Genomic DNA, 21606 nt, shown 5'->3' with positions numbered 1-21606 from the left:
TAAGACTCGTAATCAAGTGTCATAGTCAAATAGTTCCAATTGTAATGCTTTCTTTACCACTTGGCATTTTAGATTAGGTCATGCTTATTCTATAAAGTTTTTTCTTGCACTCGAAAATTGTAAAGATCCAATAAAATGTGGAGTTCCTCTATAAATTCTAGGCTCGATTCACTATTGCCAATAGAAGATTAATACACAATATTTGACAAATTTTCATTTTCTCAATTTCTCTCTTTCATTTTTTTCTTGTCTTTGGATTTTCTTAGATAAACTTTAACTAACAAACTAAAAAGTGTATAAATTATATATATATATATGATATCTCAAATGTGATTGTTATGTATAAAAGAGTACGCCTAAGAAATGTTATGATTATAAACCAAAGAATACCTATACAAACTATAGTAAAGGTTGAATTAAATAATTTACTCAATATGCTTGAATAAGATGAAACAAGTAGTGTAGATTTTCAACTACTTCTTTGCAAACCATGTAACAAAGAAGATTGAAAGGACACATGAACTAGTGCCATTGGCCTCTCAGGTAATTTAGGAATTTCAGTGTCACCTTCTAACATCTTAAGGGCCTCAACAATACTAGGCCTTAAATCCACCACCCCATGAGCACATAGTATTCCAACAAGAACAAACTTTTCCATAAATTTTACTTGCGCTTCTATTATTGATTCATAAAAAACTTCCTCCATCTTGCCTGATTCCACAAGTGTCCATACCCAATCATGGATTGGATCTACAAATGAATTCAAAGCATCAAACACTTTTCTTCCACTCATGATTTCAAGAATCACAATACTAAAACTATACACATCTCTTTTCTCAGTCAGTTACCCATATAGTGCATACTTTGGTGCCAAATAACCATATGTGCCAACAACCCTTGTGGTGTGATGAGACTGGCCCTCACTACTTTGTTTCGCCAGGCTAAAATCTAACACTTTGAATCTTATTTTGGAATCCAAAAGTAAGTTGGTAGCCTTTATGTCACAATGAAAAACTAGGGGTTTGATTTCATAATGCAAATAAGCAAAGCCCCTTAGCCACATCAAGGATTATTTTCTTTCTCTATTGCCACATTAGCCTATTTGCCCTAGCAAGAGACAATTGATCTTTGTGTTGGGGATAAATGTGTGTGCCCAAGATCTAATCCATCATATTATCAATTTTAGTAAAGAATTGTTCTTTATTTTATTATAATATTTTTTGTTTTATTAAATTGTAATTTGATAAGTCCTTGATTAAAATTAGAGACTTGTTATCATGATAGAGATTATGATAAGTCATTTATAATTTTGTCTAAATTGTTATTGAACGTAGGATTATTGTGAATAGGACATCAATAATCCGGATAGATCATTATGTATGTAATGGTCTTTATTGGATAAAGATTAATAGATCTTATGGTGATTTCAATGAAGAAGTGTATATGGTTCTTCCTCCAGGTATGCAGTCAGATAAGCCAAGACAGGTTTATAAACTTCAAAGATCTTTATATGGTCTGAAGCAAGCAAGTAGGCAATGGTATGCCGGATTGTCTTCCTTTTTAATCTCACATGGGTACAATCAATGTACATTTGATTATTCTTTGTTTCTCAAGCATGAATCTAAGTCCATTACTACTTTACTGGTTTATGTTGATGACATTGTTTTGTCTGGTAATGATTTGATTGAAATCCAAAATATCACACATTTGTTAAACAATGCTTTCAAAATAAAGGATCTAGGTGATTTGAAGTTTTTTCTAGGCTTTGAAGTAGCTAGAACTCCTGATGGCATCAATCTCTGTCAGAGGAAATATGCTTTGGACATTCTCAATGACACTGGCATGCTTGGTTCTAAACCAGTGTCTACTCCCTCTAATTATACCACTAGGCTCCATCGACTTTCGGTTCATGTCTTTCGGCTACGAATGCTTCATCTTATAGGAGATTAATTGGCAGACTGATTTATCTGACTAACACAAGACCATATATCACTTATGTTGTGCAACATTTAAGTCAGTTTGTTGTTGAACCTACCTCAGCTCATCAAAAAGCTACTTTTAGGATTCTTCAGTATATCAAAGGGTCTCCAGGTGCAGGGATTTTTCTTTCTACAGATAGTAACATTCATCTGAAAGGTTTTAGTGATTCAGATTGGGCTGGTTGTATTGATACAAGAAGAACTATTACTGGTTATGCAATATATCTTGGTAATTCTTTGATTTCTTGGAAATAGAAGAAACACGCTAGCATATCTAGAAGCTCCTCAGAAGCTAAGTATAGAGCATTTGCTAGTGCCACTTGTGAGATACAATGGCTTACTTTCCTACTTAAAGAGTTCAAAATAGGTTTTCATCAACCTATTTTTTTGTATTGTGATAATCGATCCGCTCTTCGCATAGCTGCAAATCCAATTTTTCATGAGAAAACAAAGCACGTTGAGATTGATTGTCATCTAGTTCAGGAGAAGATGCGGAAAGGAATTATGAAATTGTTGCCTATTACCTCTACTAATCATCTTGTAGACATATATACTAAGGCTTTGCTACCTGGTGTTTTTTAATTTTTGTATTCCAAAATAGGAATGTCCAATATCTATTCCTAGCTTGATTGGGGGATATTAGCATAGATATCATTTTAATCATGATTAATTCAGGTTGATCACATTGTAAGTAGAGTTAGCTTAGTTACAAGTTAGTTACTCTTGGAACCAACTATATAAACTGTAATAGTCAACACTTTTGTAAGCTAATTCTCATTCTATGCTAATTAGATTTTCCTCCATTTTCTTTTCTCTTTAGCTTCCTCTGCAAGTTTTCTTTCCATCCATGGCAGAGATGGATTCTGTGACTACAACTTGTCAAGTATAAATTAAAAATCATGATAACAGCCGGCAAAACCTGTCAAAAACATCAACTCCCACAATTGTAACTTCAGAAACTTAAATTTCAGCCCAATATACAACAAATTTAGTTGAAAATCATACATGCTGAAGAATTTGCATATGTTTCATGTAGTTGATTGATAATACTTGCAGTTTAATAAGCCTACATGGGAAGTGCTTACCGGTAGAAGAGATACTGCTCAGCACCTTTCTTCAACTTCACCTAGCTCTAACAAAACTTGGCTGGTAAAAATCTTGCACGACCTTGTTGTATTATTAGGTACATTTAGTTTTTGATAAACTCATACTAAGCAAAACTAAATTACCATGTAACTCATACTTCCATTACAATTTCTTTGTCGCCAACAACTAAATACTATGTTCTGTTTACATAACCAAAATTGTGGTCTGAACTCTGAATCCATTAATGAATGAGTCAGGGATGGCAAGCAAACTCCCAGTAAGTAGGAGGAGGGGAGCAATGTACTACCCAAAGGAGGGCATGAGTAACGGACAGCAGGCAAATTCGCATGCCGAGCAATGTAACTTCATAGGGAAATGGTTTAATATATATAATTTTTTAATGTGGACACCATTCAAATTCTCACGACTGAATAGTGGTGTATATAAAATAAAAATACTAAAATTGTCATCAATACTTGAGTGCTAAGCCATGTTGTGGCGAAAATTTATACATTTCTGATTCTGATGATTACAAACTAAGATGTTTGATGTCATGTTTTATTGATTTGAACATGCTACAGCTTTGAATCTTGGATTATCATGAAAAACCAATAAAGTATCAAATTATGACAGATACTATATACTAACTGAATTATCATTAGATAGACATTTTAAAAAAAAAACTTATGGGTTGTCAATGTTCCTAAGCATAGTCACATAATTCACTATACCCTCTTGTACGGCTTAATTACTATTTTAATCCCTGAATTTAGGTTATGATTTTTTTATTCCTTGAATTTTGATAAATTATTATTTTTAGTCTCTAACAAATAAATTGACATTTTATGACAAATAAATTGACATTTTAGAGACTTAAAAAAATAATTTGTTAAAATTCAGAGACTAAAAACTAATTAAGTCATTTGTAATAACAAAAATTTGGATGTTACAAGGCTCGGCCTCTTCCAGTCGAAACCAAAATTAGGTGTTTCACAATTGGTTTACAATGATGAAAGTATGATCGAAGTGGCTAATGGTGCAGCAATATAGATACAACTCTTAGGTAAATAGGAGTTATATATATGTCTCATATTTGAATGTTGTGTATAAAAGAGTTATCACTAAAAACAGTTTGTCGTATGCATAAGAAATGTTACGATTATAAACAAAAGATTACCTATACAAACTAGCTAGAGTAGAGGTAGATTCAATATTTTATTCTTATGCTTGAATAACAGATGAAATAAGGGCTAAAGTTTCTTGCACCCAATAAAAATTACGGGACACCTCCTCTAATTTGGAATGTAACTTTTTATAATTGGCATTAGCCTTTCGGATATATAAAGAGATGTCTCTTATTTTTATGGGGGTGTAGGAAGAAACACCTGAAATAAGTGGCGTTCATCTTTAAACACTTTTTTTTGCAAATAGAGAAGAATGAAAGGACTCATGACCTAGTGGCACTGGCCTGTCAGGTAATTTGGGAATGTCAATATCACCCTATAACATCTTAAGCGCCTCAGCAATAGTTGGCCTTAACGCCACTACTGCATGAGCACATAGCATTCCAACAAGAACAAACCTTTCCAGAACTTTTTGTGGCCCTTCACCTCTTTATTGACTCGTCCAAAATCTCATCCATCATTCCTGATTCCACAAGTGTCCATACCCAATCTGTGATTGAATCCATAGATGAATTCAGATTATCAAACACTTTTCTACTACTTATGGTTTCCAGGATGACAATACCAAAACTGTATACATCACTCTTCTCTGTTAGTTGTCCATAAAGAGCATACTTTGGTGCCAAGTAACCATATGTGCCAGCAACCCTTGTGGTGAGATGAGATTGGATTTCACTACCTTGTTTGGCCAAGCTAAAATCCGCCAATTTAGCATTCATTTTGGAATCCAAAAGTATGTTGGTAGCCTTTATGTCACGGTGATAAATTGGGGGTTTGATTTCATAATGCAAATAAGCAAGCCCCTTAGCCACATCAAGGATTATGTTCTTTCTTTGTGGCCACGTTAGCCTATTAGCCCCAGCAAGAGACAATTGATAAATGAGGCTGCCATTAGGCATGAAATCACAAACCAAAAACCTTCTCTTAGCTTTCAAATTACCAAAAACCAAAGATGTATGTTTTTGACTTACGACTGATTCTAAGGTGCACAAGTTGTGTGGATCTTGCACGGCACACAAGTAATAAGGTCCGTTAGATGTGGGCTGTTAGATTTGTGTGGCTGAGATGAAGGCTAGTACACAGGTTTCATGGCACACCTGATTGTACATTTTGTTTGTCTCCATTTTGATGCCGTATATTATATTATTTGTGTCTAAATATATTTTTAATTTCTAATAAATATTTGATTTTATTTTTGTTTTTTGATAAATTTTATTTTGTAATGAGTCTTTAATAAAATAAAAATTTTATTTTTAATCCTTGACATTTTTTTTAGTTTCTAATAAATTAGTAAATTTTATATTTATTTTATAATAAATATTTTTATTTGTTAATACTACATACTAAAACAAAATTTATTAATTTATTAGAAAGTAAATACCAAATTTTATAATTTATCAAACATTAAAACAAAATATTAAAAATAAAGAATAAAAATATTATTTTATTAAACACTCAGTTTAAAAAAATGTATTAAATAAAAAACACAGAAATCAAATATTTATTAAGAAAGGAAAACATTTAGTCTATTATTTAAAACATTTACCTTTTTCACTCTCTTCCAAAAGTAGCAACGTTGGTGTGTCTTCCGTTTTTACACCATCGGCATTCCCTAGCATAACCCATCAAGTATCATGTATGTACAAGAAGCTAAATCATGGAGATTTGTTCGCTTGCAGCTACATTGGGTGAAGAAACCATGACATCTTTAACAACTACATAAATTAAGAATCATTATGAAATATGTCACTTAAACTTACCAAGTGACTCCGTCCGAAAGTACTGCTAACAAAGAGTGACTCATGAATCCAAAAATCTCATGACACTCAATATCTCAACAACCTGAGTTTTTAGACATAAAAGGATAAAATCTGCAAGCTTCAGCTGCAGAAACTATTTTTTTTTATAAAAAAAATGTTTTTTTTTTTAATTTATAAAAAACCAAGTCAAGTATGGCATGGAAAATGTATACTAATCGGGAAGAGTCGTTGGTAGGAAGAGTCATAATTCGAAAATCAGTTTTAAAAACGAATCATGGAAGTCAGAACGAAGGACCAACTCCGATGTAGCTATGACTCTTTTGTTTTGAAAGAAAGACAAAACCTGAAGAACAACCTCTGGACAAATCAAAAATGACTTGCACGTGGTTTTTTTTTTTTTAATAAGTAAAAATGTAAAATCAGGTGTGCCATGTAAAACGCACAATGATATGGCTCATCATATCTAACGGTTCTTATTGCTTGTGCACGTTACAAGACTCATACCACTGGTGCAGTGTAGAATCCGTCTTTGACTTACAGACTTAGTAGTCACCCAAGGCTATCAAACTTGAAACTTGTATATCTTCTGCTGTAGGATCCGGATCCTCTCCTGCACCATTATCTCCAGTCCTCTCCAGCCAGCTTATTTTGAGCCCTTGGATCTTTATTGATGGGTAGAATTAAAAGTTATAGATTATATACAAAAGACAAGGGAATTTTATTGTGATTGGACGGACTATTTCATATAAGTTTAAATTAATATTATAATAAATATTTATTTTTTTATAATTTAAATTTATAAATAAAAAATATTTTAAACGTATAAACTATATTTTAGGTTTATAATAAATTGTTTATATTTTTATACAAGATTATTTTTAAGTATTAACAAATTTATTTAAAAATATATATCAAAACTTAATTTAGAAATAAAAATATATATAACTTAAAAGAGATAATTTCTTTTAAGAAAATTAGGTATATGGATAAAGAAAATTGTTTAAGTTATTTTTTCTAAATTACATGCATCTTTTACTTAAGACATTAATTTTGTCCGGGTCATGAATCATAAAACTTTCACATATTTAATGCAATTACATACTCAAAATTTAAGTCTAAGATTGTTAAGCTAAAATAATCTCACCCCATTTATTCACATGTTCGGTTCACATGTTTGGTGATGTAGTTTGAATAGTCTTTGAAATGTTTGAGAATTATATTTTGAGATAAATGTTAAATTAAATTAAATTTAAAATTAAACCTAAGAATATATTTGAAGGGAATAATAAATAAAAAATTATAAGAATATAAAAGCATTTGTAGGAACTATTATTGAATGAAAGAGATTTTAGGATTTCTTATTGTATGAAAACATTTTCTTAACAACTTTTTTCTTTTAATTTATCTTTCTTGCCTTTATTTCTAATTGAAATTTAAATAATTTGTCAATAAATATAAATAATATTGTATTACAATATCATAAATTTAAAATATAATTTATATGTTTAAAATATTTATTTATTTAAATTTAATTATAATATAATTTATATATTTAAGAGTATCTGTTTATTATAAAAGTTAAGCATATATTAATGAATAATCCAAAATACTATTAGTAAAGTAGTCCAAGCACGCTACAGTATTTCACACACAAAAAAAAAAAAAGCACACTAATACTTTGGCTATTTGCCTTTTGAATATGACTTTAATGTAGCTTTTAATCCCATCCGTTCATATTAATCCAAGGGTTTATAAGGATGCAGGAGAGGATCGGAGACGCTGACTGCAGGAGAGATTCGCTTCCATATATATTGGTATTTTATCTTGTAGAGCATAAACTTTAATATATAACTGTTTAAATATATTTTTAGTTTATGTAATTTAATAATTTTTTTATTTTTTGTCTTAAAAAAGATTGGTAAATTATCTAAAAAAATAATCTTAAAAGAAAAAAGGTTAAATTACAGGAATTAAAAATATATTTAAGTATGATTTTTTATGACTATAAATTATTGTTACAAAAAATCATATAATCATTTAATTAAGAACAAATAAATATCAAACAGTCTACGTGGACAGTGCTTATCGGTAGAAGAGATAGCACAGTATCTTTTATGTGGTGATTGCGAAACCTTTCTTCAACTTCACCAAGTTCTAACAAAACTTTGCTGGTGAAAAGCTACGACCTAGTTGTATTATCAAGTTCATTTAGTTTTTAATAAACTCATGCTATAGAAATATAATACTACTCGTAAATACTAATTGCAATCAAGGGATCACTCAAATTATCACAATTAAAACAAACTAAATTAACGTATTGGCTAAGGAGGACACACAATTGAGATAGGTCATTGCAACTTGTACAGTAACAGCTTTCCAACTTCACCAAGTATTTGGGGTGTGAGTAAAATTTTCCAAGTATAGAATGGGTTTGATTCAATTTTTCATGTCCAAATGTTGCTTTCGATTGGTGAATCGAAGATGTGCACACTGTTAGTAAGTCGAAAGTGACTTTATGAAGGTTGATGTTATAATTAAGTATTGATATTACAATTAAGTTTATATGTTGTTTGGAAAATTTGAAAGTCATTTGATTGCATGATTAAATAGGAGTTGGAAGTGTAATGTGTATTTCGATTGAGTAATCCAAATGTGTGGAGGTCGACAAAGAGAGTTACTTTGTGAAATACATCTAGAGTATGTTTGGATAGAAAATTTTAACTGAGGAAAGTAATTTATCAGAGAATTTGAATTTCTGTAATTTAGAATTCATTGTTTGGATGTTTTCTTGTGAATAATTTAAAATTTTGGAATTTTAAAATAGAATTTTAAACAACTAAATTTGGAATTTCAATTTTCTTCTAAAAGGTGAAAAATTGAAATTCTCTTCTTAAATTCTTCTTCAAGAAACATCTTATGAGATTGTGGAACATCGATCGAATCTGAGCATAGAGGAACACGTATAACTAGCACACTAATCATATCTTTTCTTTTTTCATTCATTTTTTTTCACCCTCATCATTTTAATTTTTTTTATTCAAATATAAAATTTTGAAAATAAAAAAATTTTAATTGAAGTATTTGAAATTGTTAGAATTTAAAATTTTAAATTTCTTCGTCCAAACATACTCTAAGTGTTTTATGAACTCAACTTACGGAAGAATTTTAGAAGAAATAAAGCATTCAATGACAACAACAAATTCATAAAAAACATATGTGGCTCTCAAGCGTGCAATCGAAGACGTTATCAGTAGTTTCCATATAAAAGAAGCGGAAGAATCAGTTATCAATTGTTTTTCGACAGAGATAATGAGAAGACATATGATAATAACTTAGTCTGTTAGAATAAGTTGTACATGGTTGAGTCGATAAAATTAAAAAAAGACATTTCGGTGATATTTTTCTGTGGTTACAAAGATCGCACAGTTATGTTATATCAATACACCACACTTGAAAAATGACTATCAATCTTAAGAGTTAAGAACAAGGTATACCATCCAACTCATACTTTAATGTAATTTACATTTATTGTCAATGCGTTTGATTTATTAATTTACTTTTATGCAATTTTCTACTCTTAGTTTTCTTCTCCAAACTTTAAATTATTTTCATTCACCATTTTTTTTCTCTAAACTTCACTTTTTTAGTTTCAATAATTTTACATTTCGATCACTTTACTTTTCATTATTTTTGCATTTTGTGTATTTCTTTTTATTGATTCAACATTGCATCTTTTTTAAATTCGTATTTGTGATTCAATTTCATAATCAACGAAATGTTTACTTTTGAGGATATTAGTAATTAGTTTTCTGATTTCATAAACGATTATGGTAAGATTGTTTATTTTTTTTTTAAAAAAACACTTTTTTAATAAAAAAAATAAGTAACTTTTTATTTATTAGTGTGTTTGTCTAAATTATTTATGGTTAAAAGAAATTATTTTTTACTTATTTTGATAAACAAATCATATCTACTTGTCAAAAATACTCTTTTTTTTTTAAAGCACTTATTAAAAAAATAAGTTTAAACAAACCAGTCTTTTATCTACACTGAAAATATTTTAACATTATATGATTTTCTGAATGCTTTGATTTACTCATTGGAGTAAATTTTGTCTCGAATTGCTTTTTGATTGATGTTACAATTACAAATTAGCACATTTATTGATTCGAATATAAATTTGATCTTGATTGAAATAATCATTTCGAATAACTTAATTCAACAAAATAACATAAAGATCAAAGTGATGTATCATTGAAAATAATATCATATTTCTCTAAGTTAAAAATTAAAACACTGTTAGTTTAATATAAATAAAAACTCAATTGAAAATATGTTTGATTACTCAAACAAAATTCCTCCATAAACACCAGGAAAGGTGATAAAGATCCCTCTTTGAATCATACTAATGCTAATTTTTTAAGACAAAATGCCAGAATCTCAGTGATACCAGTAATTAGAGATGGATCCTAACGGCTCACAAAAAAGAAATCAAAATTTTTGTCTTGTTTGAGATATGATGTATTCATATTTATGTAATAGAGTTGATCATTTTTTTTTTACTTTATTAAATAAAAAAATTAAGAAATGTTTGAAGCCGACATTAAAACTCGAAATTGATCCTTATGAAGACACCTCCAAGGCCAATCCTTGCGATGATCCTCCCAATAAAAAGTCTATTTAAATACTATCTACATGAACTAGCCTGGACCTGAACTTAAAAATCTATTTGTTTCCTCTCAATTTTTTTTTCTTTGAATTTTACAAGTGTATCAATGCTACCTAATTCTAAAACACACGAAACAGTATTCATATTTTGCTTATACTTATATAAGATAAAAACAAGTGGCTAACATGTTCAACCGCTTTTGTGTAGACCATGCAAAAGAGAAGATTGAAAGGACACATGACCTAGTGGCACTGGCCTCTCAGGTAATTCAGGAATTTCAATGTCACCCTCTAACATCTTAAGGGCCTCAACAATAGTAGGCCTTAAAGTCACAACCCCATGAGCACATAGCATTCCAACAAGAACAAACCTTTCCATAACTTTTACTGGCCCTTCCCTTATTGACTCACAAAAAATTTCCCCCTTCTTTCCAGATTCCACAAGTGTCCATACCCAATCCGTGATTGAATCCGCAGATGAATTCAAAGCATCAAGCACTTTTCTTCCACTCATGATTTCAAGAATCACAATACCAAAACTATACACATCACTTTTCTCAGTTAGTTTCCCATATAGAGCATACTCTGGTGCCACATAACCATATGTGCCAGCAACCTTTGTAGTGAGATGAGATTGGTCCTCACTACCTTGCTTGGCCAACCCAAAATCTGCCAATTTTGCATTCATTTCGGAATCCAAAAGTATGTTGGTAGCCTTAATATCACGATGATAAATTGGGGGTTTGATTTCATAGTGCAAATAAGCAAGCCCCCTAGCCACACCAAGGATTATGTTCTTTCTTTGAGGCCAAGTTAACCTATTAGCACCATCAAAACACAATTGATCACTAAGACTACCATTAGGCATGAAATCATAAACCAAAAACCTCCTCTTACCATTCAAATTATCACTAGCAACGCAACAACCCCGAAGAGCAAGAAGATTCCTGTGCTTGATCTTGCTTATGATCTCCACCTCATAGCAGAAATCTTCATCCCCTTTAGCTTCCAAATCAAAAATCTCCTTAACAGCAACCACAGCACCATCAGAAAGAATCCCTTTGTACACAACCCCATCACCACCTTGACCAACCACATTCCTCGGCGAAAATTTGTTTGTGGCACACTTAAGCTCTGATACATCAAACCATTTAGCACCAGCATTAGGCAAAACACCAGCCCTCACCTTGTTCTCAATCTCCCTGTGATAAACATGTTCCTTCCTTCTCTTATCCCACTTTTTGTACATAACTATCGTCAACAAAGCAAGCACAACACCAATAATAACACCCAACAAACTAAAACCCAATTTCAACACTTCTTCTGTATTACTTGACCCCTCTTCTATTACCCCACTAGAGGGTTGCCTCAGGCCTAGTATGCAAGATGTGGTGCTTACATCGGTTGTACCAAACTGATTCACAACAGCAGCAGCATACAACACTATGTAGTAAAAACATTTTGTTGTGTTAGCATTTGGGTCAATAGTTGTGAGCTGAGAAGTGACTTGGTATGCAGCTTCAGTGCAAGTTTTGCAACGAGTTTTGTCTTTGAGGTCTCCATTGCAAAAAGTGTCTACTGGGCTAACCATGCCAACCCGTTGCGTCCAATCAAGCGTGGTTCTAATGCCTGCACAAGCTGAAGCATTGAAAACAAACCTTGTTGAGTTAGGGAAGCATAAAGGGACCATCTTTGGTGGAATTGACAAGGCTTGAAGCCTGAGATTGAAGTCATGTAAGCAAGAGGAGGAAGTGCTTTCATTGGGAAGGTAAAATGTTTTAGTGTCTTTGAGGAGTTCGGCAAGGCCAATGGCAAAGACACTGAGAAGTATGTCGCAGCATGGTTCTTTGTCAATTGGGTCTTTGCATGTTGAAGTGTTCCATGGAATGGTGTCAACATAGCTGAGATCTATGGGGCATGAGAAAGATGCAGTAATCCAAGGTGCGAAAATGGTGAAGAGGGACATGAGAAAAAGGAGCATCTGCATCACTTGCCTATCCATTCGGTGGGTTTGTGGTGGAGACACAAACACATGTCTTTGGAGTTTGGACCCATTGGTAAGAGATCAATAGGCATTTTCAGAGAAATGGGACTTTGCAGTCAACATCTGCTTTGCATCGGTCAAAATGCGCGTTTTGCTTGAACTGCAACCAAAAAACGTTTGCTTCATGTAAAAGTCACTTGTGGCTATTAAAGTTTACCATAAATTCTTATTAGAAATTTTACTTTTTAAAAGTCACTTGTGGCTATTAAAGTCACTTGTTTACTTAAAAGTCACTTGTGGCTATTAGAAATGTTATGTAAATTGATTTATGTGTTTAATAGTAGTAGTTTATAGAGTTAAATATATTTTTAGTTTATGTAATTTTTTTTATACAAAATTATTTTTTTGTTTTTAGTTGTTATAAATTATGTATTCTTGTTTTTTAATTTTTTTTTGTTTTTGGTAAGGAGCTAATCAGAATGTACTCTTGTTTTCCAATATAGTCAATTCGTCATCATCAAAATGAAAATTATTTTATAATGTTAAAAAAATATTATAAACATGGATTAAAATTAAAAGACCTTGGTTGCTTAGTCAGTAGTTTGTTCTTTGAAGAAAAAAAGAGGGTTTAGGCCTTTTTAATCTCAAGGACTGGAACCGTACCCTCCAATGTGTTAAAACAAAGATCTCAGGCGGTTAAACCTTTGATACTTTGTGAATGGGGATATAAAAGAATTTTCAAGCGGTTAGTCCTTTGAACACTTTTGTATTAGGGAAAGGGAAGAATCAAAAGAATTCCCAGACTGTGTCGTTTTAAATTCTTTGACAAGGGAGAAGGGAGACACAAAAGAATTCAGACGGTTAGTCCTTTGTTCTTTTGGAAAATGAAGAAGAGAGACACAAAAAGAATTCAGGCGGTTAGTCCTTGGCGAATTCTTTTTGGCAAAGGAAGAAGAGAATGAAAAGATGAATAGCACAAGTTTTCAAGGTTTGGAAAACCAGAAAACTTTTGGTACAAAGAAGAAGAAGAAGTTCAAAGAGATTCAAGGCTTGTAAAGGATTGTATGAAATAAGTGTTCAAGATTGAAAGAATGAATTAATTGAAAATGCAAAACAAAGTCTTGCTTTTATAGACTCTTCATGTCTGGTCAAGAAGACCATTTAGAAGAGTTATAACTTTTAGAATAACTTAAAACCAATTTGAAAAAGTCAAAACCTTTTTGAAGGGATACATCTTTTGATTTATTCAGAAACAGTCACTGGTAATCGATTACCAAATAAGTGTAATCGATTACACAAAGCTTTTATGTGAAAGGGTGTGACTCTTCACATTTGAATTTGAATTTCAACGTTCAAAAGCACTGGTAATCGATTACCAAAACATTATAATCGATTACAGTTTTTTGAAATTAATTCGAACGTTGAAAATTCAATTTGAAAACTTTTTGAAAACAATTTTGCTACTGGTAATCGATTACAACAATCTGGTAATCGATTACCAGAGAGTAAAAACTCTTTGGTAAACATATTTTGAGAAAAATCATGTGCTACTCAATTTTTGAGAAAAACTTTTCATACTTATCTTGATTAAGCCTTCTCTTGATTCTTGATTCTTGACTCTAAACTTTATTCTTGAGTCTTGAATTCTTCATGATTCTTATCTTGAACTCTTGAATTCTTCTTGATTCTTATCTTGAACTCTTGAATTTTTCTTGATTCACTTGAGTTGTTCTTTGATTGATCTTTGATTGATCTTTGAGCTTTTTGTCATCACCTTTGTCATCATCTTTTGTTATCATCATTGTTATCATCAAAACACCTTTGAATCACCTTTGATTCACCATGAAGCTTTGCTTCTACAATCTCCCCCTTTTTGATGATGACAACTTCTGAAATCAAGAAACACACACACACTTTTTCCTAGTTGATCACTCACATCAATTCTCCCCCTTTGTTTTTGAATTTATGTTTATCTTAAAAATAAGTTGATTACTCATGTGAATTCTTGATTTAATCCCATTTCTCTCCCCCTTTGGCATCAACAAAAAAACCAAAGTGCGTATCAAACAAATATAAAACATACATAAATGACTAATCATACAAGATGTAACATCCCAATTTTTCGTAAATAAATTTAAAAAGCTTTTTAGTAAAAAATAAATAATTAAATAAATATAGAGCAAATAATAGACTGAGTACCCTAGGTATAAATAGTTATGTTAAGTCAGCTGCCTCCTTTTTGGCTTCATTTTCGTTTTTCCTCTTCTCCTCTCAAAACTCTTTCTTTTTCCCGCAATCCACCAAACCTATCTCAGAAAAATGACGATCTCGAACCTGTTCACCGTTGGAATGTCGTGAAATTTGAGTATCATGTTCACAAACCAATTCCGAACATTCTCACCGTTGATAATTTCAAAATCATATCTGAGCTTAGAGAAAAACCCTTCGCATTGTAGCATTTTAATTTCCCGCAGAAACCCAAAACTGTCTCGGTAAAACTATGATCCCGGTTTCGTTAGCCGTTGGATTTTGATGAAATTTGGATATGTTGTTCGAAATTCAATTCCGCACGCTTTCACCGTTGGGATTTCCGAGATAATATTCGTGGAGGGAGAAAAAGGAATCGCATGAAGACAGTACAAGTGGAGGTTTCAATCTCTTCTCCGTCTCTCTGACGTTTGGGAATTCTATCAGAGCAGTCGGATGAATAATTGAAAGAATTTCAGGGAACCGCTAGAGATGTTGCTATCGCTGGCTGAAGACACGTGAGTCCGCTCAGAGGTAAGGGGATGAGTTATTCACAATTGGGGATTTGTGAGAACATGTGTAGGAATCCTTAGAGGATTAAATTGGGGTTTTATTTTGGGATGTTAGTTAAATTACAATTTTTTTCCTTTATGATTATAAATAAAATATTGATGTCCTAATGAAGATTGCTTGATAAATTGTGCTCTTGATATTTGTATGTTTTGACCTATGATTTTGATATAATTGTGTAATATTATTTGAGGGGTTTTAGTCCTCATGTTGTGATGGTCTTTTATATAAATTGTTATATTGAGGATATGAAATGATGATTCAAATTGTGAGTATGTGATGAATTGTAGAATAACATGTTACTTTGAGATTATAATATTGTTATTGAGATTGAGTATAAGTGTAAAGTTAAACATGTGTTAATTTGTGAGATACGTGTAAACATGTGATGGTGAATTGTCACACTATGAGATGTGAAATTGTGAATGAGTTCTAGTTGTGGATAAGTGTGTAGTTAACACTTGATGTGAAATTACTTGTGTTGTAAGCTATGAATTGTACAATAACCCGACCAGTGTTATCTTGAGAAAAGCGTTGATGCGCAGTGTTAAAGAGAAAATGTAGGTTTCCTATTTAGGAACCAGTGTTAAATCGTAGCGCAATTGTGTTGAACGTGTTTAAAACACGAGTGTAAGGTCGTGGGTGTTGTATAATTCATGAGTAGTGTCTGCATGCAAAAAATTATTTTAGGGGTTGGACCTGAATCAGGAGGGAGAGGTCCTGACGGACTCTTCGGAGTGTAGGCCTTGGGGGTCACCGGGTTTGAGTGCTCCTTTAAGCCTATGCTGATCTCATATGGTTGGAGCATTCTCGCAAAACATCGTGACCCTGACTGGTCTCCCTATGATCTTACTTAGTGAGAGTGACCTGACAAACCCATGGTGTGGTGTGTCTTGTTATGTACTCCTAAGCGCCCCAGGGTGGTTTTTCACTGACATGGTACCACATTGCATATAGGATTGAGTCTTAGCATAACTATTGCATATGCTTGCTAATTGATGTATTATTATATCTTGATCGAAGTGTGAGATTCTTGTGTAATGTGATTGATAATTGAAAAGTGAATTTTGAATGATGAAGTGGTGAAGTTACGTGAGCTATGTTTAAGCAAGTGGTATCTCATTTATATAATATGTATATTTAATTGTCTCGTTTCTCTATTAGCTAGGAATGTGATAACTCACTCCCTGTGTGTTGTTGTGTTTGGATCCTGTGATGATCTTGAACTTGTGTTCGGGAGAGCAGATGAATAGGTGGATGACTATGAAGAATCTCATACTAGAAAGACACGGGAACACAACGCTCTGATAGGATGTGACATTAGGATATAGGTTCTATATTAATTGTATGAAGCTTAGACGACCTTGTTGAGTCGAGAATACTTTATTATTTATTTGGACAAGTTTGAATATGATGTAGAAGAAAATGAATGTGAGCCTTTTTCCCCTTTGAAAGACTTGTTTAAAAAAAATGGTTTTAAAATTACTTTTAATTAATATTTGAATTTTTTTATTCCTTATTAGTATATATGTGAGGGGTAGAGGGTGTCACACAAGAGAATAGAGAACAATTAAACAAGATAAATTCATCAAACTTAGAAAGGTAAGAAATATAGAAACCATACATAAATGTCATACAAAAGAATAGAAAACAATCAAACAAGATAACTTAACCATTCATCAATCTTAGAAAGATAATACTTCATAGAATGTCATATAATCCAGAAAGTCATTCATAGTATTCAAATAAAACATATATGAATAATTAAAAAAATATAAAACACAATATCAAATGTAAGTACATACCACTAGTCATATATTATTAAAGTAATTAAGTTTAAAACACACAATCATAAACAACCAAGAGCAAGTCAATATAATCATCATGTTCAATCATACTAAGCAAGTATTAAAACAAATACTAAGTGTTCAAATGTCATAAAAACATAACCAAATACAAGGTTTTAAAAAACAAAATATAATTATAATCTAAATCTATTATCAGAGAATCAAAACTTAATTCTAAGTAACAAAAATTAGTTATGAACACATACATGGCAACTCATTACTTATCTCAATTATTTTAGCATATTAATATAATTTTGACAAAAATCTAATCATGTCAAATTATATAAAAATGGATAAACATACAATAAATGTACTCATACAAGAGAGAAAAACTTATGTAAAAATCAAACAAGATAATAAATCATCCTCACATTATAATAGAAGCATATGTGCATAAATAACAAATAAGTCATAAGTCATCAAAACATAAATCATTTATCTAAGTCACTTGTATCTAGAAGTCCTAATTCTCTTCTAATGGTGTAGAAAGAGTCTTTGGTTAGTGATTTTGTAAAAATGTCTGCAAGTTGGTTTTTAGTGTCTATAATTTTTTTAAAACACAATCACCTTTTTTCTAAGACTAAGTGCTAATTGATTATCAACACTTACCAAGATAAGTTTTTATTATCATAGAAGGTTTTATCATATCAAAATAATTTTGTCTGAAATACAATAATAATTTTGAAAAGCATAAAAAATATTTTGAACAATCAATCAAGTAATTCAAACATATCAAACAAGAATTATACAAGGATTGAAGGATATAGATCATAGGCATTATCAAATTTTCAGATTTGTTAAAGATAATTTAAAAACTTAGAAAGTTCAAAGAACTCAATCAATCATGTAATCATTATTTTCTCTAAAACCTACATGTTCAATATCTTTATCATGCTCATGCTTGATAACACATTTTTCAGAATAAAAAAGATACTTTATATATGAAAATTCTTATATATAAAAATAAATAAATATAACATAATGGATTTTGAAAAAACTTTATGAATGAACCTTAAGCAAGTAATTCACATGTCATATTTAAAAATTATACAAGAATCATACAAGAGATATAAAACCATACATAACCATTCATAAATGACTAATCACATATCACATCAAAAATCATGCGTAATCACTTTAAAAATTTATTATCAAAATAATCAACATAACTTTTTAAATATAAAAAAATCATAATAACTCTTAAACACAATCAATCATCAAACATTTCAAATTAATTAAATTTAATTAACAATCAACTAACTATACACAATTCTTTCAAAAAAAAAATCAAATTTCAAATTTTTTAAATTTCAATTTTAAATTCCAAATTTCAAATTTCAAATTTAACTTCCAACTTTCAATAACTTCCACTTCTAATTTTCAACTTTCAATTTCTAGTAACTTCCATTTCCAACTTCCAACTTCTATTTTCAACTTTTAACTTCCAATAACTTCCAAATTTTAATTTTCAAACTTCCAATAACTTCCAAATTTTAATTTTCAAACTTTTAAAAAGTTGGACACAATTACTAAAGACAAAAAAATCAATCATGTCAAAACAAACAAAACATAAGCAATTCAAGCATTAATGAATTCAAACAAAATTCAATTAATCATATATATTCAAAATTAAAACTAAATATAATTAACTAAACATTGTAAACATAATCAAACAATTTCAACAATTATTTTTTATTAGCCACAAAAATAACTTAACTGAAAATACTAATCATACCTTAATTCATAGAGATGACTTAGATGTTACCTCTTTGGAGATTTTACTAATATTGTTGTTGCCGTATGTAACATGTCCACTTTTGGGGGAAATGGTTGTAAACTTGGATACATCTCCCGTCATATGCTTGGAACATCCATTGTCAATGTATCATTTCTTCCTTACAGAATCTTTTTTGTTATTCTCATCAGATTTTGTCATGAGACACAAGTTGACTTGGTCTTCATCATGATCTTTGAGTAACATGTTCCTGAAAATACTTTTTAAAGACAAAGAATCTAAAGAGGCCATTAATGTTGAAGTTTTTAGACTTTCTACAAGAAACTTGCTCTGATACCACTTGTTGGATCAAGTGGCCTTAGAATAATTAAAAAGGGGGGTTGATTTAATTATTCATAAACCTTTACTAATTAAAAAAATACTCTTCTAAGGATTTTACTAAATTGTTAAGAGAATGAGGAGTAGAAGAGAAACTTAACAAAAAGTAAAAGCGGAAATTAAATACACAGCGTAAAGTAAAAGAGTAGGGAAGAAGGAAACAAATACACAAGAGTTTTTATACTGGTTTGACAACAACCCGTGCCTACATCCAGTCCCCAAGCGACCTGTGTGACACCCTCTACCCTCACAAATAACAAATACAAGGAAATAAAATCATGCGGAAATTTTTTTTTAAACATATTGACTTTAAATTGATTTCAAAAGATAAAGGATTCACATTCACTTAATGAAAACATAATAGAAATTGTTCAAATAAAAACAACAAAGTTATTCTGGCTCAAAACAAGGCCGTCCATACTGAATGAATAATAAAAAAAAACCTAAAACAAAAAACATAACTCAACGATATTGTTTACGGAAAAATATAGCATGCGAAGTAATTCTTATGCCCCAATGTCACACTTATCAGAGCATGTCTCTATCACAGATTAAGTCTCTTCGGCTCTAACATGGAATTCATCATATGATGGCTCACCTGAACAAATGGCAATCAGCCCAAACATAAACACACACCGGGAATGAGTTATCACATTCATATATAATAAAATATTAGAGCATGTAAAACATATAATACTTACAACTGAATTTATATAATTAACACCGTTTCACAAAATCACACATATTATGCACATTCATTTAAGTTCGTCCACTCCAGAAAATAACATCAAACCACAATTGTTAACCCAATGAAAGACAAACACATGTGTTATGCAACAAATACTCTAGACTCAAGCCTACATGCAATGTGGTACCATTTTTCAGTGAAAAACCTCGTCGGGCGCCTAGGAGTACATGATAGGACATGCCTCGCAATGGGTAAGTCAGGTCACTCTCACTAAGTGAAATCATAGGGAGACCAGTCAGGGTCACGCTGTTTTGCGAGAATGCTCCAACCATGTGGGATCGGCACAAACTTATAGGAGCACTCAAACCGGATGACCCCCAAGGCCTGCACTCCGAAGAGTCCGTTAGGGTCTCTCCCTCCTGATTCAGGTCCAACAAAAAAAAAACACTTGAACACACATACTCTACCTTTGAATTATGCAATACACACAACTACTCAATTGTTTTCAAAATCTCGAATGTATATATATATTTTTAAAATATTTTAACTCAGTGCGCCTCAAGTGATTAACTCGTCGGGTTCCCAACATACAACATCTCAAGAGTCATGTAATTCACAATCCATTATGTATCAAATGATTATCACTTACACATCATCTCAATCACATTTTCATAATAAAATAATTTATCGCATCTCATGCACCCTACACATATTATTCAACAGTAACATTTACTTGACATAACAAAATACAAATTAAATTGAAATATATTAATTCAACAAAATAAAATAAAATAAAAACTTTTACAACAATTAATTTATAAAGTCACATATATATATATATATATATATATATATATATATATATATATATATATATATATATATATATATATATATATATATAATTGAGAAAGCAAAAGTATTTAAAACTGTTGTACAAATATTTGATTATTAATATATAACATTTGCAATTGTTTAAACGTGAAATATACGTAACAATGTTTAAATATAACTACTATTTAATTATTTAATTTTGAAACATACGTAACAGTAACTATTTTTAATTATTAACATATATAACAGAAAAAGAATAAAATAATAATTTCACAACACTATTTAAATTTTTTGAAAAACAAATAATTTCTATAACCTTATTTTATTTATTGAAAACTTAAAAGCAAGGACATAGACCACAAGCACATATACAATGAGTCAATTAAATTGGTTTGATATATTATTCTTTTTTCTTTGTAACTCACAAGCATATATACGTACAGGGAATCATCTTCCAGAATCTAGTATGAATATAAATACAAATAAAAGCAAGAACTACGCGTATCAGTATTGCTGGTGCTGCACTCACAATTATAATATTTTCAATGATCAATCATATTAAACATATATTATTGCACCTTGAAAAGAATATATATATATTTTTTTCTGCTACCATCCATTTACCGATTAAATATGTAGGATCATT

General features: G+C 30.9%; 2 protein-coding genes and 1 pseudogene across 2 annotated transcripts; all 3 read right to left on the bottom strand.

The window, feature by feature from the left end:
* Positions 1-469: 469 nt before the first annotated feature.
* LOC100799423 (probable receptor-like protein kinase At1g11050) lies at positions 470-1896 on the bottom strand (annotated as a pseudogene).
* A 2602-nt stretch (positions 1897-4498) lies between these two features.
* Positions 4499-5278, bottom strand: LOC100799953 (probable receptor-like protein kinase At1g11050). Its single transcript, XM_014766416.3, has one exon. It carries the CDS (start codon positions 5146-5148, stop codon positions 4672-4674), a length of 477 nt encoding a protein of 158 aa, XP_014621902.1. The 5' UTR covers positions 5149-5278; the 3' UTR covers positions 4499-4671.
* Positions 5279-10815: 5537 nt separating this feature from the next.
* LOC100800481 (probable receptor-like protein kinase At1g11050) lies at positions 10816-12799 on the bottom strand. Its single transcript, XM_003543935.5, has one exon. It carries the CDS (start codon positions 12677-12679, stop codon positions 10868-10870), a length of 1812 nt encoding a protein of 603 aa, XP_003543983.1. The 5' UTR covers positions 12680-12799; the 3' UTR covers positions 10816-10867.
* Positions 12800-21606: the final 8807 nt, after the last annotated feature.

Source organism: Glycine max, chromosome 13 (genome assembly GCF_000004515.6).
Source record: "Glycine max cultivar Williams 82 chromosome 13, Glycine_max_v4.0, whole genome shotgun sequence".
Taxonomy (NCBI): Eukaryota; Viridiplantae; Streptophyta; class Magnoliopsida; order Fabales; family Fabaceae; genus Glycine; species Glycine max.
Note: the sequence above shows the minus strand (reverse complement) of the source record. Positions and strands in the feature narration are given on the sequence as shown.

Coding starts and splice junctions, on each gene's coding strand:
- LOC100800481 (XM_003543935.5), bottom strand. CDS start 12,679: ATGGATAGGCAAGTGATGCAGATGCTCCTTTTTCTCATGTCCCTCTTC.
- LOC100799953 (XM_014766416.3), bottom strand. CDS start 5,148: ATGCCTAATGGCAGCCTCATTTATCAATTGTCTCTTGCTGGGGCTAAT.